Raw genomic sequence first — 27,788 nt, 5'->3', positions numbered from 1 at the left:
ACATGCCTAAGACTGTCTCTATGTACAGTTCTGTCTTGGTAGGGAACAGATTTGTGGTAACAAGTTTGACGAATTTCAAGTCCATAAATTGGAGTGATGCAGAAATTAACGAGCTGGTACACGGATTAAAGTAAATGCTACTTTGAACACAAAGTTAAATGCCTCATAGTGCAATCCAGCAAGTGTTACTTCAGTGACATAGGAAATGTAGAACTATTACCTTTTTTTTTTAACATGTGCTTTATTATTTGGAAGTCTCATACATCTGAAGTACCATTATAAGGAGCACCTGTAGGAAAATCAAACCTAGAAGCATGCATTTGAAAGTAAGGATTGTCTGTTATTAATGAAATATTTCAAAGACATTGAAAATAAGTCTCTTTTCTTAGCTTTATAGGATTGTTCCACAAAAATGCACATTAACTGTATCACAGTACATACAAATATTGTGGATGAACAATAGAAATCACCACCCTTCCATATGAGATGCATCAAGAACAAATTGTTATCCCTTATAATGTCAGAAACATAAAAGGCACCATAATAGAATGTTTAGAAAAAACTCGGTTTATGCCAGTATATTTTGATTTAAAATTGTAAGAATTGCTGTCCCGACTTAAAACAAAAAGTCTTTCACACCTGTAAATTATCATTAGAAACTTGTAAACCTTTACATTTTTTTCCAGAAGTATCAGGTGCAAATGCAAGGCAAATATAAAATCTATTGACTTATTAGATTACAAATACTACCCCATGAAAAAGCTGTAGTTACAAAAATATAAAAAAATATTCTAACTCCCATTGTTAGATCTTAGTTTCAATCTACTCTGCATTACAAGTCCAAAGCCAGATCTGATTTGGACACATTCCTGGAATAGGAAAGTGCGTTTGTCTTATTTTTACATTGATATTCTGACCTCTTACTGCAGTTTTGCTTTCTGGAATTGTTTTATTAGTGCATATTAAGGATGCCAAGTGGAGAGTGCTAACAGATAAAAAGTTGTATTTATCAATGGATAGTAGCAACATAAGCGTTCTCAGTCTGCTGTCCTCCAAGAAGTACATTTTTCCAAGGACAAAAGTATAATCTTTTTTTTCCCCAAGCCTCCATAGTAACTTTGTGTAGCAGCGTGCCATTTTCATTTATGAATCTGTGACCACTGGCAGGTGATTGAGAAGTACTAAATTCTTCTCTCAGACTTCAGTAAGGAACTGTGAGAAGTACACCAACTGCTAATGCTCTGTCATAGACTAGTAGCTGCTGTTGCAAGGACAACGACTGGCAACATCTCTCATCTTCTGCACGTAATAGATTGGCACATGCTGTACCCATATGGTGATTCTCTAGCCCTTGGCTTTAGTAACCTAGATCAGCATAGGATGTTGAACCAGCTATGAAGGCAGCCTAACAAAGTGCTAGTAGACACTAAAATGACTTTACTTCTAAATAATAACTTAAAATTAATGACTAGATTAAGTGATACATTCTCAATGAATAAACTTTGTAAATGCTGAGCCTAAGCCTGACAAATGCTGATGCTTTCATGGCTGAATACTGGACGTGATGTTCCTCAGTCCTTTCTTTATCAGTGCTAGCAGGTGTTGTCCAGCTTCCAGCTCTAGAGAAATCAAAGCCTTCTTTCATCATGCAGGGAAACCAGCATAGGTTAGTAGAGCAATACAGCTGTACTCCTAGGTAGCGACCTGGTTTAGATGGGTTTTAATAAGCACTCAGGATCATTCAGCCCACAGTACAACTGTGGAAGATTTAAGAGTGAGCTGTACTATCGTTATCTTTATGCTTGGTGCAAGATATTTTCATTTAAATACCTTTCCCTTCATTAGAAACCCCCCCCAGCATTTCTCCTGGTAACAACATTTGTTAGTCCTTGGCAGTTCAACCTGGATTTTGGCCAGCTAATGGGTCTCTCAGCCATGTGGTTCCAAACAAATGTTCTCCATAGATAACATGATTCTGAAATAGTGTTGTATTTCACCCTACTTGAAAGGATTGACAGTACTCACGTCTGCTTTGAAACAGTAACTTACTATGTTCCATGTATATAAAAGATGTGAGTTAACAGGAGACTCATGGAGTTGTTATGAGAGGAAGTGTTCAGTGCTGTTATCTTAGGCTGGGATAACGTGTTCAATAGCATATGAATAAGAAGTTAATATTCCTCATTATGTTTCAGTTTCATAAAAACAGGGTTCAAGCAGACACCATGTTTGCTCCTCTGATCAAAACTGTATTTTCCACTCAGATTATGCTGTGATGGCAGGATTTCTTTTTAACAGAAATTCAAAGGTATCTGCACACATCTGCCAAACTTGTTTTGTTTTTAAATAAGCATGCTGTACCTACATGCTTAAACAGATTTGGAGAACACTTCATACTTAACAACAACAAAACTGAAACCAAACAATACCTATAATGTAGGCTTTTGATTTTTTTTTTAGTAGAATTTTAAGATGGGAAACATGTCCCTAGCTAAACAATTGCTCTTGGCATTTCTGTTTTGTAAAAAACCCCACACAACAGTAGTAATTTTAATGCGCAACTCCGTTCCCCAACCTATGGAGAGAAAAGTTCACGAATGTAATTTCCAATCAAGGCACAAAATCATTTACTGACTTTCTTGTCACTGCTTTCTTCACATTCTCCCCTTCCCCTTAAAAAAAAAGTTGGTGTAACAACTTCTTCTATACCAGACATTAAATTTAATAGTCCAATAAGTTGTAGCAGTATCTGAGATTGGTTCTATCTATTTAGAATTTAGTTAAATTAGATGAACAGCACATTCTCAGCACATCTTTGTTCATTTTCTGCATTCACCTTGAAGGGGAGGGGATGAGGGGAGAGAAGCCCCAGTAGTTTCATGCATATTTTTCAAGAAACTTTATGTGGAAGTCTTTCACTTTCTCCAGTAGGATCTTCAGCTTCTCTACTGGAGGAAGAATGGTCATTCTGAAAAATAACAGTTAAAGGAAGAAGAAAAACAACCCACGTTATCTTCAAAACAAACTAAAATTTGATCTTTGCACAGATGTGATTAATCTCAGGGCACAGCTAGTAATGTGTTAAGTTTAACATCTGTTTTGATATGATTCTCTTATTTTCTGCATTTATGCTTTAATTGAACTATACTATTAAACTAGAGCAATTTCTTTCAACTGGTTAATATATAGGAATTCGAGAATTGTTATTTCCTGTTGAGTGGTAAAGAAGTTTATCAGTAAGAAATAACAGCACCTCAGTTTCCATTTTGGGGGCAGTTATGCCAAATTATACTCATTTTTTTGAGCTTTAGGGTTGGGCAGTTATGAGTAAACGTACATTTCTTTTTGAATTGAAAACTTAATTCAGAAGCATTAAATCAATGCAACATCCCACACTGCAGTTTTTAGTCCCTTTTTTTCCTTCTTCTGCACAATCCGAAAATCATGTTGAGTGATTGCAGATGATGCAAGACTGTATGCAGTATGTACAGAACAAAATGTTTTTCCCACACTGGTACAGGAATGGACTCACACTAGCTTTTTTCCTGGAGCTGCATGCACCCAGATATCTAACCCAGCTATCCGTGTTGCAGAACTATCATGGCTAAAGGTACTCTCTGTTACGTTGCTTCAGACCAAACAAGACTAAATTTCGTGATAAATTCCAGCTATCAGTGGCTCGGCTGGAGTAAAGTGCTGTTTATTGGAAGCAAAAGCAATAGAGTTTATGTTCATAGTTTTGGTATTAGAAGATTTAATTCAACGTTGTGTTTTGGTAAAGTAAAGAGTTATTCAGTGTGTCTAAGGAGCAGACTTATAGGGAAGATGCTGCATCTTTCATGCAGTTTTTCCGTATGGAAACACTTTTATCCGCCCTCCCCTCAGAAGAAAGCAGGGCAATTTTTATAATGCCGTAGCCAACTTTAAGATTAGAGTATAAGCTATTATTATTGTTTGTATTCGTGGAGAAGGCACTTCAAATGTCAGTGTATAAAAATAGAATAAAACTGTGTCAGCGTGCTGTGAAAACACTGTAAAAACCTGAATAGCTCATCTAGCAGACCAGGTCGGTGACCAAGCTGTCAGTCCACAGAAAATGTCCAGTATAAAATGAGACAACATAAACTTAAATAAAACTCAGTATATTTAATCAGAAGAGAAAGTACTGGGATGGTACTTAGCTTACTACAGTTCATTTGATTTCAAACAAACAGAAACTGTACCTGAAATGGTAGCTTCCTTCTCTTTGTCCGAATCCGCTTCCAGGTACGACACATATTCCGGTCTCTTCCAGAAGTTTCATACAATAGAACATATCAGGTGCCATTTTGTGAGCCTAAGGGAATGGATGCCTTGGAATTATTGAACTCAAAATATTCCAAATATATAGAATTTCATGATTGCTTTTCTTACTGAAACCTTATCTTACATTATTAGTTTCTTTATCTACTAAAGAAGCTGAAAAACAGTTGCTAATGGGACAGTTTACACTGTGAATTAAAATAACTACTTCATAGAGGAACAAGGCTGAAGAACCTCTGCAAAACACTCGCTTCAAAAGAGAGGTTTTAGATATTTTTGTTTTTCTCCTTGACTTGCTTGTAACTTTTTGTAAAGTCTCAAAATTGTACTTACAAAAATCTAAGCCACTGACATTTGACAAGATTAAATTAATGAGAGCTGTGTGTTCCAGTTCCGTTGGCAGTTACTATTTTTTTCCCCTGAATTATCTGCTGACTAGAAAGTCCCCTGATTAATAAGTATGAAGTTCTTAAATACATGCAGGTTATGTGCCTAATCAAATAATCAGCTGAAAAACAGCCCTATTTTTGTCCTCAGCTATGCTGATAAAGTTCCCTTTAAAAAATGTATATTACATATTAGGTAGCGGAGCCCTAGTTAGGAACAAAAAGACTTGTCATTTAGTAGTACAGCTTACTGACCCAAATGCAAAAAGGTATTTACAAAAGTAAAATTTGTAAGAAAACCTCCCTCCCTCTTTCCCACACTTGCTGAATGGCTCTTCTTTTGCAGGGTCAGTCGCACGCTGCCATTCACAACCCCCCGGGCACGTGCTGGCCTACCGAACCCAGCCACAGGCAGCAATTTGGAATTTGCACAGGCCCTGTGACTTCATCTATTTAACACTGGTGTCCTTGGGTAACATTCTCAACCTGGAAGCCTTACCACTGTGATGAAATGCTCTGTTCTGTTTTCCCCTCTTAAAATAAAGGTCATGTTATATTTAAGATCATACGTAGTCAATGAAGTACTGCTTTTGTAACTATATGAGCTTACTCTATCTCTTGAATAAAAATTCATCATTAGAAGTGGCAGGCACAAGTGTGTGAAGGTTAAAATGGATCGGGGTAAAAATGACTGACTGACCTTGGCTTCCTCAATGGCTTTGGAAGGAATAAAGATCTGTGGGAAAGCATACATAGCTCCTTGAAGTGGATTGCAGTGAATTCCTGGTACCTTGTTAAACATGTCTTCTGTTAGTTTGGCTTTTTTGGCGAGATTGTTCAAAACAGATTCCTTCTCCTGTTTAAAAGGAAGGTGTTTGGTTTGACATATTTGAAGTGGCAATAAAAACACCAGAGAAAACTATGATGCTCTAGAAGCCTTCTCCGAAATCAGTGTTTTTAGGGCTTTGTTGAGCTATTAGAGAAAGTGGTGTTCCTAATTCCAGTCATACTCTTAAAGACAGAAGTGCAAAAAGGCATTAGCAGGATACAACTACAAAGTGTTGTAGATAGACAATAACCTGCAGAAGTCTCTATCTGCATGCCCTCTTCTTACATTATTCCTTCTGAGCATCCACTCTTGGCTATTTTTAGAGACCATGTTAGCTGAACCTTTGATCTGACTCAATACTGTAATTTCTTACGCCAGATTCAGTTTCATTTTTACAAGTGAGAAACTATATGTATACTTTAGTACAGAATACCATGTTGTTCAGTATGTAGAGGCACCAGATACCTAAGAATAAGGCTGATTTTATAACTGTATTTGAACTTACAACACTGTTTAGATTTTAGTAAAAGCAAATCTTATTTAGAAATTCTTTTCTCATGCTAAACACAGGAGAAAAGTCGAATTTATCAACAAGAAAGTTCAGTTGATAATGCCTTCTTAGCTTTTTTTGGCTCCTAAACAAAGGAACCATAAAAGGAATAAAAAGTATTTTAAAGGTAGTCATATGGAGTTAATTTAAAATACCCTGCATAGTTCTGTAAATCGGTGTTATTACAGGCTTGCCAGAGAAGAAAGAAAGAAGTCTGCACTCAGCGCATAGTTTGAGTTCACAATACTTAGGATAGGTTTAGGAAATGCGCAAAAGAACAAGAATGTCATTGCTGACCTTTATGAACTGTGAATAAGATTCTTCTCCAGGTATTGGAGGATTCACTACAATATCCATTGCTGCTTGTCCTGAGACTGGAGGACAAAGGCGAACAGAAAGCAGCTTAACAAGCTGTCCTTTAATTTCTGGGTGCAAGTTAATGACCTCCATGTAACCTCCTCTGTAGCCACATCTGTGATTAAAGTGAACAGAACAGATCGGTTAACCTCGAGTGTATAAATACTGGAAAAGCAATGAAAATAACTGCAGAAGTGGAAAGACAATTAGTGAGGATCTTACAATATGTAACATACAGGTTGTTGAAGCAGCTGCTATACTCATAATGTTTTAAGATGGAACTAAATGATATGTCATTAAGCCCTAGTATCTCATACCAAGAAAATCATGTACATGCAGCTTCCCTATTAGGCAAGTTAACGACTAACTTGGATTGTTTGTTCTTCAGAACAAGAGCATATGGCTGTAGCAGCAGTCATTTAGTCAGAAAAGTCTTTTTCTTCCATCTCTTCCTCCCCAAAACAACCAAAACCAAACATTTGTAATATCAAATGTCCCAGTGATTCCAGAACTGTTCCCTTGAACGTTGGAGACTGTATTGTCCTTTATCACAGGTCTGGCTTAGGACTGTAGGATTTCACCTTTGTGGAACTGAGGTATTAGGTGTCTGAAATAAATACAGTTATTATTTTGTACTTTGAATACCACTGAGCTAATCCATTACTTTGTGCCTTAAATGCTTGTTTTCCTTTTCTTAATAGTCTTTAGTTAAAATTAATAGAGGACAGTGGATTACCTTCAGGTCACTAACATGAAACGGCTGCCCAACCAGATTAATGAGGAAGATGAAATAAAAAAAACAAACTAAAGCAGACTTACTCGCCCATGTATCCCTTAGAGGTGGAGTGAAAAGAGGCCAGCTCAACATTGTTATAGTACTCGGGTCCCATCTCATACAGAATCTTTTTGAAAGAATGAAACTGGCATCCTTCAGAGTACACATTGTCCTGGTAAACCTGAACAGTCAGAAGACATTAATGTGCTCTGTTCCCCCAACTAAGGATAAAAGATGGCCTTTTAGAGAGCCAGTACTAACACTCGAAACTTAAAGCCATTAGAAGACACAAGGTTCTTTGTTAAGTAATATTTACTGTACTGATACATTTTATCTCGTGAGGCCATAGTTAATAGTTTAGCCTTTGGAAGAACAGTGAGCTGCTTTGTATAATTTAACCTTTACTTGTATGTTTAAATTGATCTTCCTTCTGTTTCTTTCAGTTGAAGTGGCCCGAGTATCACACAGATTTTTAGGTCAGTTCCAGCAAAGTTCCTCCTTGTGTCTCCTTGCTTGAGTCCCCTATACTTTCTCTCTAGTTAAAATCCAGATCAAGCTTCCTCTCATATTATTCCTCTGATATTAAGAATCTTATATGTTTGTTCATGTCTTAATATGATAACAGAGAATCTGTTCCCTGTACTTAAAAAATACCAATACCACACATGGAATAAAATTACACCTCATGTGCATACTCTTAGCTGTGCTTTTGAGAGAACAGAGTATTCCATTACCTCATCAGCCATAAGAAAAAGTTTCTCTTCCCAAGCGAAGTGTATCACATCTTCAATGCACTTTCTGTTTTGCACCTGTCCTGTAGTTTGATTTTTAAAGCAAGAAGAAAGTTAGTGGAGCATATATATACAAATCTTTTCGACCAGGCCTAGTTAGATTACCAGCTTTTCAGTAAGATATCCCTCTTTCTCAGAAAAGTGCTATTGAATTTTCTAATTCAGTTCAGTAAGTGTGAAATTAAGGAACATTTTTGGAGGAATTATGGCTCAAGGTAACTTAGTCCATCTCAAGCAAAGGAAGTGTTAGATACGGTAATCAATCCATAACTTATTAAGAGTAGTACTCTGTGCATAACTAATCATTTGAAGTACTCACATGCACGATGGTTAAGTGGGAGCTAGTTTCTCACTAATCAACCTCAACTACTCAAAAACCTAAATTCTTCAGAGGGAGGCAGTGGTTGCTGCTGAGTTCAGAGTGTATCTGTAGTCATTGCCTCTCAGAGGCAAGATGCTACAGGCCACGTCGGAGACAAAATCTTTGATAAAGGCCAAAAGTGACTGAAAGTCATTCCACAAGTCTGCAGAAGTTCAGTGGAAGCAGTGGCTCCAAATGGGATCCAGTGAAGTGAACCTTCTCCCTCCTCTCTTCCCAAATCCCTGGAGGTCCATGATACTGAAAATAAGTTTCTAAAAGCATGACATACTGTCCTACTTACAGCACTGATCTCTAGAATTCAGCTTTACATATTTGATATGTATTTAGGATTTGCCTGCAATGTCGAATGAAAGGGGGAAAAAATGAAATTGATCTTAAAACCCATCCATGAAACAAAATTGCCACAGACCTGTGGGATTTCCAGGGTTGATGATGCAGAGGACTTTTGGATTGCAATATGCCTTAGCTTCATTCAAGGAACGGCGAAGTTCATTCACATCTAGAGCCCAGCAATTTTCTTCATCCAAATAGTAGTTCACCTGGATAGCATCTAGTTCAGATATGGCTGCTGAATATAAGGGATATTGTGGTATAGGGATCATCACTCCTGTTCGGGATCTTCCACCTCCTGAGACCAGGATCTTCAAAATTGTCTGGGGAAAAAGTAGAAAATAAGAAAAAAAAGTCACACGTAATTAATATTATATTCTACAGTAAGTTACTGGTCTTCCTTCTTAAAAAATCTGGAGTTAAGGTAGATTTCTATTCTACAAGCATACAGTCACTTTCTTATACCAACGAGGACTTATTTATTTCAAGTTAGGTTACTGGCTGAGTAAGGATGGTTTAACTCAGCTTAATGGAATTCCTCTGCGTGTCACGGCTTCTAAAGATCATGTCTGATAAACTGCAAAATTTAGGAAAAACATTCCGAGCACAAGGCTAGAGGGAAAGTTGGAAACAGGAGTATCAAGATCATGGTTTTCCTACCGTGCCCAGTTGTAAGCAAAGAAGCGTCAGCTAGTTGTTGCTTGTTACCTTCCACTCATCTTATCTCACTCAACACAGGAGGCCAATAAATAAAACCAGAAATTAGAACTGGGGCCTGTGGAGGTTCTCCTTTGGAACAGAGACTGGTTTAGATTAGGAGCTATTGTGTCCAGGTAAGAACAAAGCTGGAGACTTGCATTATGGTTTCATTTTCAAGTAATAGAAGAGACCAAAAGTCTGCATGTCTTCGGATGGAAATCTAATGTATGACGTGCAGTTTATGCCCAGAAGACACAGACAGAAACATAATGCTTGTGCTAAGGTCAGTCCAGAGGATTTACCTGTGCCCAACAGCTGTGTGTCTGTGTGTGTCAATGTGTAGGCTTTTTACATGTGAATTAAATAAAAGAGTGCATTTGGTGTGGGAATTGGAGAGATTTCTTGCCTTTATAACCAAGGGAGAATTCTAAAGTACAGTGACGATCAAAGTGAGCATCCTTATCAGCATGTAAGTGATAGTGTAAAACCAAAAATATTTCTTCAGGTATTACAATGGTATCCTTTAAGTTTCTTGTTGGTTCTAGAACAAAATCTGCCTTTCTCATCACATACTAATTCAGCTGTCAAGCTCATGATTTATAATCGACATAATCTTGTACCCACCACTAGTTTAAAAATACCAAGCATCCAAAATGTATAATCAGGACCAAATGCTGATTTAAAAACTCTTTAACACTCTCTGTCCCCCAACTTGTGAAAGAATAGTTGTTTTATCCTTGGAAGCGCCAAATAATGAGACTCATTGTACTGCTGACTTTTCATCATTGGTGAAATCAAATAAGCATGGTACAGATTTGATATGCTACGCTGCCATTCCTGACAAGCTGCCAGTGTAACACTTGGCATCCTAAACTCTGGAAAGCCAATTCACTGAAGACATCTGGAGAACTGTTCATGTCAGAACGTTGTCATTCTGAACTCTGCCACTAGATGTCATTTAAAAAAAAACCTTTTACGAACGAGCTATAAAAGGCTGCCTTAATAAAAGCAAAGAACTGCTAGTTGTTGTAATATCAGTAAATGTGTCTGTTTAAAGGAAAAATCTAATAGATCGTTATTCCTGTCTTAACTAAGGACCATCTTTGAACCTCGGTTGAAGCCAAAACTTGAAGTTTTTCCCAAACAAGCTGGTTACTGAAATAGATCTTTGGGATTTTCACTGGCATTAAGCTACACTAGCAGAGAGTTTACTAGGAAGAAGAGCTGCTGAGACTTCTCACCTCCGAGGTCATTCCCTCTTCTCTCTGCCATTGATTCACACCCTCTGATCTTCAGTGCTTATGTATCTGAACCACTGAGGACACCACAGTCTGAATGGTCTGAATCTCCTAAATTTATATTTAGGCACCCATGTAGTTTATACTACCTTTACAAAAGGTACAAGTTAACCTATATTAAGAGACTTCATCTTCATGTGCCTGTTTCTTGGATGGCATCTTACATCCACTCAGTTGGGTTTATTGGATATCCACTTAATGTCACTTCAGTACCAGATCAAACTCACAGGAGTTTGTGAGTCCAGATGTTCAACAAAGATCTGTATTTCCAAAGGTAACTGATAAATTGTAGTTTATATCAAGAAGGGACAGGTTTAATTTTAACACTTACAGCAATACCATCACTTGCCCCAGTGGTAAGATATATGTTATCTGGATCTGCAGGAACCCCTCCATCTCTTCTTTCAATATATGAAGCAACATCTTCACGGATGCAATTTATACCTTGACTGGCACTGTAAGATCCTGTGAAAAACAGAGAATGAGATGAGAATTGAGTACGATGAACATCAGATTTTCTGTTTGCTATCAGAACTCCTGAGTATTGTACGAAGAAGCTTGTATATATGAGGGCTTTGGATCCCCAGGATTGGGTTGGTTTTTTTCAAGGAGTAGGAAACGGAGTTGGTTTTTTCATAAAGCAAAAAAAAAGTCATTTGGAATTAGACAAATACAGTAAGTATCACTAAAATACAAAAATAATATACTGGATTGGTGAAAAGTAGGATTTAAAGCCTACTTTGCAAACTGAGACAGCAGTCCCATTTTGACTATTTCCCAGTTGCTTTCTTTATGTTGAAAAACCTCTTTACAATATCAGCCAACACCCATTTAAGTAACGGGAACAAAGAACAGAGGTAGCATGTGCAATAGAAAGGAAAATAACTTCTTTAAATCCGTGACAGAAAATAAGATTTCTATCTGCAATATGAAAATAATGTAATACCATTTTCTCCCACAGTCTGAAACCCAAAAAATGCTAAACTGCTTCTCTCTCCCTCCACAACATCTCCCACAACCGTTTTCAGTTATTGTAGCAGAAACATCTAGGATCCCCCCAATCTATAAGCCTCGTGCAGTTTACAAAGCACAATTAATAAATAAAATAAGATGTTAGATGCCTATGTGTATTATTGCTGAGCATGTGCAACAAATAAAGAGTGAAAATAAGCTTAAGCCAAGGTGAGGAATGGATTCAAGCTACGAAGCCTAAGACTGATGGACAGTGAAGTGACAAGCATATATCTAATTTAGAACATTGTCATGAAGCTGCAGAATCTTCTTTGCTTGTTGGGTGGAGCGGAATAATTGTGCCTGACTTAACTTTTATCACTCAGTTATATACTAGTATTCTCCCTGATAATACTTCTCTGAAAGAATAATTTATAAAGACAAAGAACCTTGGCAAGTACTGTACAATTGCATGGAACAAAATGGTAATTCAGGGCACAAAGTTCCCTGATGTCCTAAATGTTTACTTTTACAGGACTAAAAGTTATATTGGGTCTATACATGGGTCTTTGACCACAGGGAGGAGGACAGTGGGACCACAGTAGGAGAAAAAACCTAAGCTGTCATTCTGTCTTGTGCTCCATTGAGGGCTGAGTCCCATGACTCAGTGAGGATATACAGAAGACATGAATTCAATTTTCATGTCTTCTACACTTAATTGTACTCAATTGATAGCTTTGACTAGAACTCACCTGTTTGCACTGTGGGATGCAAATAAACAAACCCAACCCAAAAAGCTGCATGTGCATATATTAGATATTTTTATATATAGGAGAGGGGTAAATTTCTCAGCTGCCTGGGAAGATATGACAGTTATCCCACAGGCAAAGGAAGTGATGTCAAAGGAATCCCAGAGTATTTGAACACAACAGAAGTTGAGGATATATCTGAGCCTTCATGCATGGTCTGGGAGTAGCAAGACTCAATACTATAAGTAAGGTTTTCCAAATGAACATTCATTGGAAGTGCGGTTATACTAGTTCATATCCAGAGGTCAAGACATTCATATTAACTTTGCAATTAATACATTTAAATAGGCTGGTATAGATGAGAGTACAATGCTTCAAATAGCTTGACCATATGTAGTGAAGCCACTTCTGTGCTGGATTGACAATTTTTTTGAAAATAAGGTTTTATCATAACACAACACAGCCCTTGAAGCTACCTTGAGGGATCAGGTTTTGACCTTTGCTTTTTCCCAAGAAAGCCAGTTTCTCCTTCTCGGCCATGAAGAGAACGGCAGTAAGTTGTCAGACTACCAACAAAGTGATGGGAGTAACTTCCACCCAGCTGCACATCCACTTGCCTCACACTGCCTGTTTGTGGACTGCCAGAGAAAGGCTGATGAGCAACTGAGGCCAAGAGAAGGGGCTGATAGATGATAATGGAGACAGGGAGGGTGGAGAGACAGTGTAAACCAATACAGCAGATCGCTAAGGTCTACAGGGGTTTTAGTTTTCAGGAATTTAGAGGGACAGTTGTTCTTGGTACATATCATATCAGGAAAAAATCATTTAGACTCCAGTCACTTACAGAACTTCAGTTTATCCACTGAAATGAAAAGGGTGTCTTCAGATTGATCATCTTATTTGAATATTGCAACTGTTCCAGGCCTATTTCCTCAGCATCTACTGAGCTAACGAAAATTACTTGAAATATGTGATCTTCTGACGAAAAGAGGATTTCGTACAGAGTCAACATATTTCTGAAATATCACGCAAGGCTGAATTCCTTTAATTTCATTCCAGCATGAGGCCAAGACTCAGCATTATGAGAACTCTTACCATGTCCCTGAATTTGAAAATCACTGCAAAGAAAGATTGAGGCAAAATTCAAGTGTGTCCCCAGTAACTCTTACATGAAAACTACTACTATGTGGATTAACTGTTCCAAAGTAAGCCAGGAATGGGATTCATGTAGTGTTCTACATACAGAAACAAAACCAATACAAAAAAGGTGAAGATAAAATACATTCTGTATTAGGCTGTGTTGTTAGGATTATTCCAAGGCTGAAATACTGCTAACGTAACCACTGTTTAGGTTTTGTTTATTTTATGAAGTTTCACAGCACCTACTCTCAATATATGCCAGTGGAAATAGGTACTGCAATCAAAAAGATTAAGAAATATGCCAATTACTCTAATAGATACTCCGCAATGTCACTGTTAGCCTGCCTGAAAGAAGGTAATTAAGTGTGCCAGGTTCTTTGCCCTACCCAGCAGCTGTAATACTATCTGCAGAGTGGAAATTCTAGTGGCATTTCCCAGGTACTAGTAGGCAGTACAGTTGCTAGATGATAATGAATTTGTCTCTTCCATTTTCTCTCTACTGAATATGCAAAGTTTGTACTTATTTATGTGTATATTATACGTATACTCTTGCAGGAACAGTGGTTGAAGAACAGAGTTCTTTAATTCTTTCAAGGGTTATTTTACCTTGTAGAAATAAGGCTTTGATATCTTCAGTTAAAACTATCTCGGCTAAGTAAAACCTATGACCTTTCAGCTGTGTAGCCTTCCCTTTGCAGAGCGTTTATCGCCTTGGTACCTGAGTTTCTGATACACTAGTTCATATCCTCACAAACATACTTAAACTGATGGTTCAAGATTAAGATACAGGACTGTGAACTGGATCAGCTGAGATGGACATACGTTGTTTATTGATACCATCGTTATAGGGACAGTAGACTCCTTGGCAGAGAAACATCTAGAGATGATAAAATTGTAAACAGCCCAGTTTGTAAACAGTCAGAGCCCAGGATTAACAGATGTCATAAGAACAGTAACAAAGCTTCACTAGTAATCTCTGCCTCCTACTTTTCTTACAAAAAAAGTTCAGCATTCTGTTTGGGGTTATGCCTCAATGTTATTGCGGTGAAGGCTCCATAACTGTATAATCCTCATCTTCCTCTTCTGTGACAAGTCTCATCAAAAATTTGCAGTATTAGTCACTGCTGCTCAGTAGGCCACACCATGAACTCTCCCCCTGTCATTTTGCCCTAGGCCATCTCCCATTTGACTTGTAATCATATAAAACACGATTAAGAAATTTCAGCACTGCAGATACTGAAACTACCTTTGTTGATTCTAATACCAACAGGAGCAACTGAATCAGGCGCTTACCTAAGCTGTTCCCTCCACAACCCTGCAAGATCCGCCTGGCTCGCTTTTTGGCATCTTCTGGAAAACTTGGGCTGTCCAGCAGGTTTGGGTATGTACACAGTGCCACTACCTAGAGTGCCAAGAAAATGTAAATTGACCACTTCTCAATGGTTATTTTAAGTTGGAAATATCACTGTTAACTTTGCTTAGAAATGAAGATCACAAATACTAGCTAATTTAAAACAAAGGTTATTGATGAAGGGTTTGCAGTTGTTTTTCTAAGGGTAATGCTTACAGAAGTGAGGAAATCTTACCAGGTTCCAAGTTCTGCTGATAAAAACAGTTATAGAATTATTAACTATTTGTGTTACAGACAGAAGATTGGAGTCCAAGTGAGCTATGCATAGTGCAAACACAGTAAAACACAGTTAATTATTCATATGTTATCTCTAAACAGCTCTATCCTCCACTCTGTGTATTACTAGCCCACTTTATTGACAAGAAATCGAGAGCTTAAATATGGAACAGAATTGAGAAATATGATCAAATTTTGAGGTCCCAGATACATGTTCTAATAATCCTTCCCAAAAATAACTTATAGTTATTACTAATGTGAATTTGTGGGAATTATTTGATTAAAAAAGAAGTGGTGATATGGAACATAGTAAAAGTAGAAACATGACCTAGCAGAATTAAGTTTATGAAGGAATGTAAGACACACACAATCTAGAGGTCTTGCTTGAGATCAGCTTAATTTTTTCCAGTCTCTCTCTCATTTTTATGCATACATGGTGTAATAGGGATAGGCTGTTGTCGTCTTGTGGGACAATGACTAAAGAATTAATCGATGTGTGCACACAGTCATGGGGAGAAAGGATTTCCCATTTACCCAGTATTTTCTTTAATAACATTGGATCTGAATGATTTGTAAGAATCTCTGGTCTTCCTAGTTTGCTGACAGTTTGCTGTATAGCTCAATTTGATAATCTCATCACGTGGACGCCCAGTTTGATACGGCTTCAGTTTGTCCTGGAACTCTCTGAATTTACATTATTGTAGACTGATGATTTTACATGTGTGTACGGGATGCTCAGTAAATAGCGTAGTAGTAGTTTTAAACCTTGCTTGTATTTCAGGAATAATATACAAATGTGGATTCTGTTGTAGTCTTTCCTAAAAGTTAACCTACCGATTAGCTTGCCCAGAGGTATAATGTGCAAAGTCAGCAATGGTACAACTAGCTGTACCCCACTGCATACAAATCTTAAAATATACTGTCAGATGAAGAGAGGCATTTGCTTTTTATTTTGAGGACAACCACTTTCTTTTTTGAAGTGCATTATTGATAATGAATGTGCTGACTAATAACATAGGAGAAGTGGCAGGAGATGGGGAATGATCTGAAAGTAAGAAAAATTACTGTTGAAAGAGGACACTCAGCAAGCAAGGTATAGGACTTTGTCTCAGAAATCAAAATTTGTAATTCTTTACAACAGAACTATTTTAAATCCAAGTGCATCTAGGGAATAATTTATACTAATACACACATCAGACAGATTTTAAGGGATTCTTGGTAATCTAATAAAAAATCAAGAATAACATTCTTACCTGACGGAGGAAGGTGATTGGCCTCTGTCCCATTGCATGTGCATCTCCAATGTTGGCTTTAATTACTTCAGTGAAAGGTTTTTTGATTCCCTAAAAATAGATAGTTTATAATGTATTGTTAGGGCTGAAGTAGATGATAAGGAATTCCTCTTTTTTGGTATCTGTCGTATGGCTAACTAAATAGTGCTTGATCTCAGAGCAGACACAGTGTTTAATGTAAATATTAATGCATTTCTTGTACAATACTGCCAGTAAATCTTAAATGCTTTATAGAAATTATGCTGACTGTGACACATTTTTAAATGATAGGCTGGTGATTTTTTTGTGATAGCTACAAGTAAGAAACTACACACTGAAGTAGAAGGGATGAAAAAGAGGCATTTTGAATTGTCAATATTAGAGCAACTTGTTTGATACACCTAAGGGAGGGATGGAATACTCAAGAAGCTAAAAAGATTTGAGGACAATTTGAGAAATCCACCAACAAAAGAAACCTTAAGACCTATAGTACTTTTTAGAATAAAAAGAGTAAAGATACTGCTTGCTTATTTATTTTCTATTTAGATTGAATATTACTTGTGTCGTGACCCCACTTTTCCATATACAGATGTTTTACAAAGTATATCATAGTGAGGCTCTATGTGATAAACAGCAGAAGTGCTAAATAATCACCATGAATATTTAAAAGCTTCCTAATCTCTGAAATCTGAACAGACAGCCATTTTTCCTGTAAGGAACTGAATACATCATGAGAACAGGGGGAAAACAGTTGATGAATGTTGATTAGCAATCACAGTGCTTTAAAAAGCAAAATAAAATATGGGAAAAAAGGCAAGGAACTGACTGGTAGGAAAAAAACGCCATGGATTTAAATAAAAAAGATTAACTGAAAGTAAAGATCAGCATTACACGAAGAATAAACAAGGTAGCCAAGAACAAATTTATATCTTTTCTAATGTATATTTAAGTATGAGAGATAGTAGGAAGGCCTTCTAATGGTGACGGAATTTTCATGTGGACTAATGAATTGCAAAATTAGACCGATTAGTTTTCTGTGCAAAATTACATACAACAACCTCCTCTGGCTGTGGACTGAACTCACAAAGCCTTTTCCTGGCCCATGTATTTACAGCAAGCTGTTGGCTTTGGATATAGAATATATGGCTGGAAATCCGTAACTAATTTTTGCCTTTCTGACATGGATTATGTGTGGACTTCAATAACAGACCAGAACCCAGATATGCAAAGATAACAATGACCAAAATATCAGTAGTCTCCAGGGATACAAATTCCGAGGCATGCCAAGATTTAGAGGTTTACAGCTGCATAATGTGGCTGAGAGGTTATGTGATAGTGTGATTCAAATCCCCACAACAGATCCAGTCCATCATATAACTGATAGCATTTAGGTTTTTCTTTTTGAAATTAAATACGTAGTTAGAAATGGCATTAAAACATGGGAATTGGACTTACGTGATCCTGACTCAAAAGGGTCAATTTTATGTGGCCTTAAATTTAGCAGGAATTGAAAAATAATTCACTTAGAATAATTGAAAGTGACATACTGACTCCATCAAGTTATTTGCTTTAATGTTTCCTGATCTGCCTGATTGTCTAAATAAGAGTTGTATTTCAACGTTAAATAAAGATTTAGGAATAGGGACGCCAGATAAAGATTACAGGTATCTGAGGCTGAAGTTTAGCAATTTATGAGAAGTGCAAACAGCTAGAAATAGGTTCTTTTCAAACTATCCCGCATCCACTGATAACACAACATGGTTTCATTCTGATTTACAAATAAGCAGGAAAAGAAAGATACATGTAGAAGGAGAACAGATTCAGTTTGCATGAAATTAAGAAAAATTCCCCCAGATTTTGATTGCATTTGGTCCTTCTTACAGCAGACTGAATCAGTCTCACTAGATTTGCACAGTAATACAAATCTGTTAAAGAATAAAGGATGCCTTAAGTTAGGCAGTCTAAAAAAACATAGCAGTTCTCAGTAATAAGATGAAACAGAAATACCCTGGTTTACCAGATTAAAAACACAACAAACAAACCCCCTAAAAACATAAATACATTTATATTAGACAAATTAGATGGCTTTTGCACACAAATACTATTGTGATCTGCAATAAAAAATAGCTGCTGCTTTGGTTAGTGAAAAGCTGAAAGGTACCCTGCATTTCATAATGTACCTTTGGAGTTTCTGTAGTGGTACGGCCTTTACAACAAAGGTAACAACAGATCTTTTTGGTGTCTGTGTCAGTTTTATTGTAAATAATATCATAGTTTATTAGCATTGATACCATCCAGATCTCTGCTACTGCCAAACTCAAGTTTTTATGCCATCACAGCCTTTGGGTATCAACTAACTGCAAGTGTATAATCATCACCTATTCCAATAAATCCCACACTACCTTTGCTACTACGATGATTGACCTGGAGAAAGTAGCAAAACATACATGACGGTTACCTTACTGTAAAATCCCTGTAGAGATGGAACAATTAGGTTTTCTGTGTTGTACACGCTGTTCCCCATATCTGCTAAAAGGCCTGTGGTCCTCTTGACTAATTTGTATTTCTTGGTCTCAGCTACAAGAGCTGTTGCCCTTTTTGTCTTTCAAAAGAGAGATGCTGGGGCCTTTGCCTTCCCTGACAATGAGTTAATGTCTGCAATTGTTTAGCACTGTCTTCACAAGATTCACTATATCCCCTCCTAGTGAAACCTAGAAGAAAATTGTTATGACTACTTAGTTTTTTTCTCCTCTTTTTCTATTACTTGATTTCCAGCCTTTCTATAGGTAGAAGGAATATCAGAAGTTGTTCAGATTTAGTTTGATTCCTCCAGAACAAAAGGTCCCATCTTACCACTTAAGAAAGAATGAACATGAAACAGTAGCAGGCAAGAACAAGTGTGAATACTAATGAGTCAAAGTTTCAAAGCAAGAATATCAGAAGCTGGCATCAAGGGAAGTCTAGACAATGCCTATGACTCTACAGATGAGCTCCAGGTGGAATTCTATTTAAATCCTTAAGACAGAGTGGCATTAGTCACCGCTTACTTGTGTCAAGGTTACTCTGACGGTGATGGCCCTTCCCAGGGAAGATTAATGTAAAATACTTTTTGGAAGGTCTATTAAAAGATCTGTATGAAAGGAGGAAGTGTAAATGTGATATTGGCAACATCAGGTTGTAGAACACAAGGAAAAGTGCTGCAACAGGACATAGTTTGTTAGGGCAAGATTTATTTCACTGCAGAAGGCTAAGCAGTCTTTGACCATGTCAGCAACATGACTGTGCTGAGACAATTTAAGTCCCTGGTAAGCCAAGGAACATACAGGGGGGGACAGAAACTAGGCCATTTGAATTGTTTTGCTTTCTTCTAGTGATAGAGAGCTCCACGCCTATTCTCTCTTTCTCATATTCTCTCTATATCTTTCTCCCTGTCTCTCATTCTCTCTGCCCCTTGCTCTCACTCTCGTATTCTCTCTCTCAGTAGAGGCAGGGTTTCAAGGTGTGTTCCAGAGGCAGTCTGACTGGATTGTAACTGGCCTCTGCCAGCAGGCAGAGATTTGGAAAAGTAAAGCTTGCAGAACAGGAGCTCTAATAACAAACTCGGGAGCAGTAAGTACCAGACTGATAATTGTGTGCTGAAGCGGGTATGAACCACATCAAGGAGGAAAACCAAGCCCCAGCCCTACAATACAACCACTGCCACAGCATTCTGCCTTTGGTGGCACCTCACGCTGTCCTAACAACATGATTCATCTTCTTCTTGGGAACAAAGCCAATCTTCTGCCATTCTTTTGAAATTGTTAGCAAAGGGACTAATTGCAGTAGCCATTTTTAAAGCTGAAATAGCCATCTTGCACTTTCAAATTCTGATGTAAAGCAGAAAATATAAAAATGTGTTCATTTTTTTCCAATTGCTGTCTTCTTGGTAATGAAAGGATTTTAATGGAATAAAGGAATCTTCCCAGATTTGGAATAAGCTCTTTGGAAATTATCTCCTTTAGCAGTTACTTCTGTCACTCTCTTCTCAGAGGATATGCAGTCTTTTAAGAGACCAGATGAAAAGCCTCTGAAACCTGAAACAGGTCAGACAGGATTATTCTAACAACTGTATCAGTGTTCTAAGTCACACAAAGTTGGGAGAAGGGACTTTTGTATGTGACCAGAATTCATTGGTGCAGAGTCAATACAAATCTTTATGTAGTTAGCCAGGTTTGGAGAAGGTTCCTCTTCTCCTAGACATCCCCATGGCCTCAAGAAACCCAGCAGGTAAGGACTGCAGTATGAAATGATGAGCTGTCTCTCAAGGAGAGAGCCACCATGCAAGAAGTGTTGGGAGAATTATTTGATCAAAGAAACAATATGATGCCAGAACATACACAATCACAAAGAACTAACATGAAGGCAATGCACTGCCAGGAGCTGGTTTGTCTCTTAGGAGTTTTAGTGTGTCTGGAGGTTCCCATTATGATGGTGCCATCTACGAATGCTGGCAAATTGCAAAATAACTCTGTGCCTGGGAAGAGTAAAGAAGGGTGCAGACTGACCAAAAGCTGTCTTTGCTAAAGTCTTCAGCAAATTTCAGAGGAAAACCCTCAGTCTGTGGAGAGGTTTGTGTGATTTGGATTTGGTAATAGCGATAGGAGAGAATTGAAAAGGGTTCCTTTGAAGAGGCCATGAAAATGTGAGGTGCTTTTAATCCCAGAAGAGCAACGTGGTATTTCAGCTATTTCTGAATCAGAGTTTGCCCACTCTTGGCTGCTCCTCATTGTTTCATGTTCATTGCCATTGCTTTGTGCCTCCTCTTGATGGTTATCAGGCAGTAACATCACACTATGAAACATTGTGCTATTTCCTTAGCACAAGTTGCGTCTGTTTTTGCTGTGACTTGCACAAACAAGCTGTATAATAAGACAGCTGGCAAAACCAAGCATTTCAACATAGTGGAGATCTATGCTGTAGTAGCCAAGTTGCTTGCTTGCTTTTTCTTTCCCCTCCCTCAAAGGGCCAAGAAAGCACCATCCAGAGGCCCTTAACTAACAAGGACTTGAAGGCCTGAATTAGCATTCCAATCTTTTTATTAAAACAGCTCACAGCAGAAAAATAAACCTGACCTGCTTACCACAGAGTAAGGCTTTGGGTTTGTGTTACGCATGTGTAATTCAAGCTGACATGAACTGTTGTTGGAAGGAAGGAGAAGGCAAATTCTGGATTTTGACTTGAAATGGCAGTGATGACTTGCATGCCCCTAATATTAGATGAGAAAATCCATGGGGCTGACCATTAATTGGCAGCTGTGATTCACGGATTACAGAACAGGAGTTGTCCTTAAGTTACTTTTGCCTTATACATTGTTCAAAGTGCATTTGCTTTCAGAAATTTTGCCTATATGAATAAAGGCCTACGTTTTCTCTGTAAATGACAGAATTAAAATAACATTCCTTAGAAGGAGATTAAACATTAAAAACCTCTCAACTTGAAGACCTGTTGGAAAAGGGCTGTTTTGGAATAGATTTTGCTACTGTGTTCAACCAGAAAAGATCAAATAACTGAATCTTGTGGACTGTGTGCTTCTGAACATATGATTTTGGTGATCGTACTCTTAAAACTGATTTTCTTTCGTCTTCATCTGCAGTAGTTTTTGCCCTGTTAAAACACATGGCTTTTACTACAGATTCGCTTCTGTACGCAACATGTACAGGCAACTGAGGAACAGCAGTTCTGTCTTAATGAGGTCAAATGCTCTTGCCTGGAAGATAGTTTCTTAGTGTGCACACAGTCACGTATTCAAAGCAGAAAATTATAGGATGGCAATTTAAGCTTAACATCTTTCATTACTGGGTGTACCAGTCAATCTTGTATCTTTTTCTTGGCATGTCAAATTATATTTCTGCATGTCATTGTCTAAACTGTGTTTTATCTTTCCACAACTGCCAGGGACACAGTCAACTCACATTTACAGTTAAGTCTGGATTCTAAATGAGAATTCTTTCTATTCAATTTAAAAGCCTGGAGAATTAGTAAAAAAAATAATAAATAAAAGCTCTACAGTCTTTTAACCAAAATACTTTAGCAGAAGCTGCCTGAGGTTATAGCTACATAAGTAAAAGGGATCTGTGTAGTTTTATTATCTAAACAGAAATGTAGGGAGTGAACCAGTGACTTGAAGAATAAACATGCAACAGGAACCTATTTGCAATAGTTATGCAAATTAAAAACGTGGGCACAGGAGATGAGCGTACAACCCTTTTACTGTAAAAGTAAGTCAGTGGCTCTTCAGAAAAAAAGGGCTTCAATGTGTAGAGACTGCGTATTGCCATTGAAGGCATGTAATTCCAGACCCAGTGGTGGGATATGCTGACCACCTACGCTGACCTGAAGGAACTTTCTACATGCTACCAACGTATCTCTGCATACCATCCCTCTACCCCTTTCTGCCCTACAGTTCTGTTTTAGTAGCTTGGGAGTTTTGAACAGGGACCAAACATCGTGTGACTTACACTACGCCAGGCAGTTTCCAATCTTACATGCGCTGACTTGTGGATCCTAAAATGCTGTTTAATATGCAAGTGCTTTGCAAGTATGTGTAAGCCAACTTTACCTGGCATAGAACTTGACATTATATAAATGTTCCTAAGCAGGAAATGGGGAAAAAAGGAGAGCGTAAGTGGAGAGAGATGTCAGAGTAACAGGTTTGAAGGGACTTTCCATAACAAGGTCAGTTAAAATTGGCATGAATGCAAAGCAACTAATCAGGTATGTGTGCTGCCTTTGTAAAATAAAACTAGCTTGTTAATACTGATTAAGTAAAGGGAAGGGCCCTGTCCAGAGATTACATTATTCTTGCATTGAATTCATGTTCAGGCTAAAAATTCTAGTCTGAAATGTAATTAAAGTCAACACTTGATACGGTGGCCATCTGTTAGCAAGTCTAAAAAAAAGGGGATAGAAAAAGATCTTATTTGTTTGAATTCTATTGAGAATGTAATAATTTATTAAACTATGCCTGTGCTCTAGCTTGCTGTAAAAAGTTTCCAGAAACACCAAGGAAAATGGCTGAAAGCAGTTCTTTCTCCCTGTATCACCTTAGTAAGCCAGAATCAGCTCATCATTACCATTAGCAAAGGGGAAGAGAAATCAGGTTTTTGCTTTTGAAGCATGATGCCATTTCAAAATTATAAAACAAAAATAAAATATTCAGAGAAGTGATTCAAGTAAGTAAGTGATTTTGCATGAAGATTTCCAGCTGGAAAGACATGATGTAGATCAAACACTTGATTTTCCACCTGGATGAATACAGGTCACAGGTCAACAAAACTTACTAAGTCCAAGTACAGCGTGACCCATCTGTACTCCTGAGCAATCAATCTTATTCTGCTTTAATAGAGTATTCTTGCTTTTCGCATACATTGGCTTAATCCTGAGCACATTAGTTGAAATTAATGACTCATTTTTATTTACTTTTTTAAAGAACTATCCCTTCTATTGCCTAGTCAGAGACTTCTCAAGTAACACTTTAGTCCTTATTTCTGTGTGCACTGTGCTCCTGTTGCAATCATTTGCAGTTAATATACAAAAGAAGCAAGTGCCAGATAGAATAACACAGGAACTGCTATTCAGAATGTGAAACAGCAGAACAAAACTCAGAGCAGATGAAAGCTTACACTGTGCAAACAGGTTCGAGTAGCCGTTTTGCAGTCTACATGACAAGCTGTATAAGTTACACAAGTATGGAGTCTAACTGAATTGAACCAAGTTTAAACAGGGAAAGCCTCTGTTTAGACTAATTAGACAATATCTGCATTTAAGATGCTTTTAGTTTAGAAACAAATGACCCAAAGGCATCTGGGCAGAACAGGACAAACGCAGATTTACTAGTGGGTATATCATTGCTTCACCTCTGCCTGCTCTTGCTCCCACCAGCCAGTCAGTGGTTCCATGTCAGACTGTGGAGTCCGTGTGCATGTTCATGCCTGTGCAAAGCTCCTTCCCCATCGTGTGTAGCAGAGTTGCTATGGGGCAACCCTTTTGCTGTCAGTGAAGGGTAATCATGGACCTAGAGATGCTGTGGGGCATCACCATTCTCTGACAACCGCTTCAGCCTCTTTTCTTTATCAGGCAGTGTTAATTCTGCTGGCGGTGGTTGAACTAACTCTGTGAGCTAAGGTTGAGATGGACGAAAAAAGTAGCTGTCCGTTTTTAATTAAAAGTAAACAAAGAAGTGCTATTGACCTGTGATCACACGGAAATCAATTTTAGACCAAAAATTAGACACTTAGAAAATCTATATTTCAATTATAAGGAACCTACTCAAGGCTGTATAATGTACCAGAGTTTGATTAAACAATAGGAGGAATAACAGTATTTTTTATCAGAAAAGCAAAGAGGAATTAATAACTTGAGCAGTGTGGAAGAAAATAAAGTCTTTCAGCTGCTTCCTTAAGTTGATTAGTGTTCTCTGCAGACACATTGTCTCAACTTTTGCAGTAATACTGTCCTCCTTCCCTGCCAAGGGAGGTTTTTGTTTGCTTTAGTCATGTTAAGAGCATAGTCACATGAATGCTGGTAGCCATTGATAATATTCCATGAGACTAGTTCATGAAAAAAAACTTTTAAATGGAAAATGCTGTGTAAGCGGACACAAAACTGCCATAACAATCTTTTAATAAAGTGATTGGCAATGTCTTGCTCTTGCTTTTTTAAAATGTGGATTATTCTGTCTGCCTGTGACTGAGCTGGAAATCGAAGTAAGCAGGAGAGTTGGGAGGAGTAGTGAAGATCATATTATATTTGTTTTGCCAAGTAATATCTCCTGACCTGTGACGTTAACTTGAAAACATACTCAGTGAGAATACTGGAAGATTTTATACTCTGGAAAATGCACCCACTAGAGCACCTAGTTGCATAAAGTCAATGACACCTTTATAAACAAACTTTAAGGCAGAAATCAAAGCAAATGTTCTGAAATGAAGTCCTCATCACCACTCTGAAGTTTTAAAGTATAAATCTAAAAAAGAAGCTGTCTTTAATAATTATTGAGCTAGACATAAGTAATTGATGTATATAATATACAGTGAGCTGAAAACATGCTTTACCTTCTAAAGCAAGGGGAAGCAAGTAACATGAAGACTAAAGCATTAAAACAATCTCTTCTTGCTAGCATTGCTATGGCACTGGTTTTGTTCAAACTGCTTTACATATACTAATCAAATTGGCCTTGCAGTAACTGTAATAACATATTGGCAAGACTTTCTAAAGCAGTGAAGGCAGGGAATAATATTTGAAATCAGAGAAAAGTAACTATGCTAGATGCTTTACTCAAAAACAAGCGAGTCCTCATGCTGACAGGGGAGGATGTGATGTGAACAGTACAAGCAAAAAGCCACACCTGAATTGCAACGGGTTTGGTTTTTTTCAATGGTAAGTCTTAATATTAAGATAAGGAATAAGAGAAAAATAAGAAGATCAAAATGTAAGCACTGACTGATTTGGATGCTCTATTTGTTACATTTTGGGCCAGACCCTCATGAGTATCTTGTGTCAGGGTTTAGTGCCCTAAAAGCACTAACCACCCAAAACTTTGGGCAGCGTTACCAGGCGTTTATGCTCTGAGGGCTTGTTGTCCTTAAGTACCTCAACTTGCGCCATTAAAAAAAGAGAAGCAGTGTCAGTGGTCGTCTGGGAGGGCGTTAGTCTGCCCGGCTCTGGAACGGCCGGAGGCAGAGGAGTGTTGGGTGGGCCTGGGGAGTGGTGACCGGGGAGGGCTGGTCCCTCTCCCCTCTTAGGACACCGACGGTTTCCCTGCCCCGGCGGAGGCAGCATCTCCGACATCCTCATCACCGTTCTAAACGCTATCAGTATGATGAAAGCCGGTCAGTCACCCTCTTGTATAACACAAAGGACACGGGATTGCAGCAAAGGGTCAAAGTGGCTGAAGAAATGTAAACGCTGCTTTATGGGGGTATACTGTATTTGCCTTACGCAAGCAGTGACACGAGATAAACAGTAGCCGGAGGGCGGGTTTCTTTGTTTTGTGCCTCTCCCGCCTCTCGTGGGAGGGGGGGCGAGAGAGGGGGTGTCCCGCAGCGGAGCGGGGCCGGGGGCGGCCCGGGGCGGGGAGAGCGCGTCCGGCCACGGCTTCGGGCAGCGGCAGGGATGGAGGAGGAGGGAGTGGGGGAAAGATGCTCGTGTTCTACGAGCTTTTAACTCGGTGCGAAGCACGGCACCGGCAGCACCGCCTCCCCCGGCCGCCCGCTTTCCCGAGGCTTCGGCAGGGTGGCGTCTCAGCCCCGCGGGGTGTCAGCGTCCCCGCCGGCCCCACCGCTTGCCACGTCGGCCCCACCGCCGGCCGCGGCCCTGCCGAGCCCCCCGACGCCCCAATCAGGAGCGGCGGCGGCGGAGGAGTGCCCCGGGGGCAGGGCCAGTGCGGGCGGCGGCGGCGGGCAACGCCGGGGAGCGGAGCGGACCGGGGCGGCGGGGAGCCCGCCCTGCCCTGCCCTGCCCTGCCCGGCGCTGCCCTGCATCCCCCGGCGCTGCCCTGCATCCCCCGGCGCCCCTGCCTCACCTTCCGCAGCTCCTTCTCGATCTCGCCAGCTTTAAGGACGATGGGGCCCCGCACTGCATATTCCACTGCCTTCACTTGCGGGTTCATGGACTCCAGCGTCAGGATCTTCTCCCTGCTAGCCTTCTCGGTGATCTTCACCGCGGAGGCCTTGGCAGCGCTGCTCCGGCGCACCGTCCCCTCCCGCGCCGGCGGCGGGAGCCGGGGACACCGCGGCTGCCGCCCCGCCGCCAGCCAAGCGGCGCAGCGCAAAGCCATGTCTCTCCTTCCGCCTCGGCAGCCCCCCGGCCCTTGGCAGCCCAGGCTTGCCGCAGTTTGCTTGGCAACCGAGACAAATCGATGCATGGTCCCTCCGGTAGTTCACAAAGCTAGAGTAAGGATACTAGTGCTGGGGATCGGTGTATTCTGTAATCGGAACTGGGAGCTCGTCAGGCGCACACGAGCGAGAGATGCGGTGAGAAGAAACGCCGAGGAGCTGGCACAGTTACACGCTCGATCCTCCCATGTCCAGATCCTGCAAACTTAATTGCAACGGATACAACTGATCTTGCAGCGTCGCGATGCCACCAGAGGAGCCATAGATCCCACGATTGCATCAGAATAGGGTTGCAGACCCTTCTCCCCAACAGAAAGCGCTAGTGCTCCGGAAGAGTCCCGGGTAAAACCATCCTTCCTCAGCCGGCGCCCACCGCCGCCGCCGCCCCTGCCCGGCCCCGGGCGTGCGAAGGTGGGGATTGCAGCAGCGAGACTGCCGGGCGCGCTGCCTGGCGGGTTTTGTAGTTCCTGCAGCCCT

General features: G+C 39.4%; 1 protein-coding gene and 1 long non-coding RNA gene across 2 annotated transcripts in view; one reads left to right on the top strand and one right to left on the bottom strand.

The window, feature by feature from the left end:
* Nucleotides 1–5,260, top strand: part of LOC141741898 (uncharacterized) — a 6,913-nt gene extending 1,653 nt beyond the window's left edge. Inside the window, exon 3 of the long non-coding RNA XR_012586515.1 lies at nt 5,035–5,260. This is a non-coding gene — a long non-coding RNA (uncharacterized LOC141741898). The remainder of the gene's footprint in view (nt 1–5,034) is intronic.
* GPT2 (glutamic--pyruvic transaminase 2) lies at nt 222–27,788 on the bottom strand. Its single transcript, XM_074583046.1, has 11 exons — nt 26,999–27,788; nt 16,420–16,509; nt 14,833–14,941; nt 11,031–11,164; nt 8,782–9,025; nt 7,934–8,013; nt 7,244–7,380; nt 6,365–6,539; nt 5,389–5,544; nt 4,224–4,336; nt 222–2,968 (listed from the first exon to the last, which is right to left on the bottom strand). The coding sequence occupies exons 1-11, from the start codon at nt 27,338–27,340 to the stop codon at nt 2,878–2,880; spliced, it is 1,671 nt and encodes a 556-aa protein (XP_074439147.1). The 5' UTR covers nt 27,341–27,788; the 3' UTR covers nt 222–2,877.

This window comes from Larus michahellis, chromosome 4 (assembly GCF_964199755.1).
Source record: "Larus michahellis chromosome 4, bLarMic1.1, whole genome shotgun sequence".
In the NCBI taxonomy this organism is placed as follows: Eukaryota; Metazoa; Chordata; class Aves; order Charadriiformes; family Laridae; genus Larus; species Larus michahellis.
The sequence above is the reverse complement of the archived record's forward strand: the minus strand, read 5'-3'. Positions and strand labels throughout refer to the sequence as shown.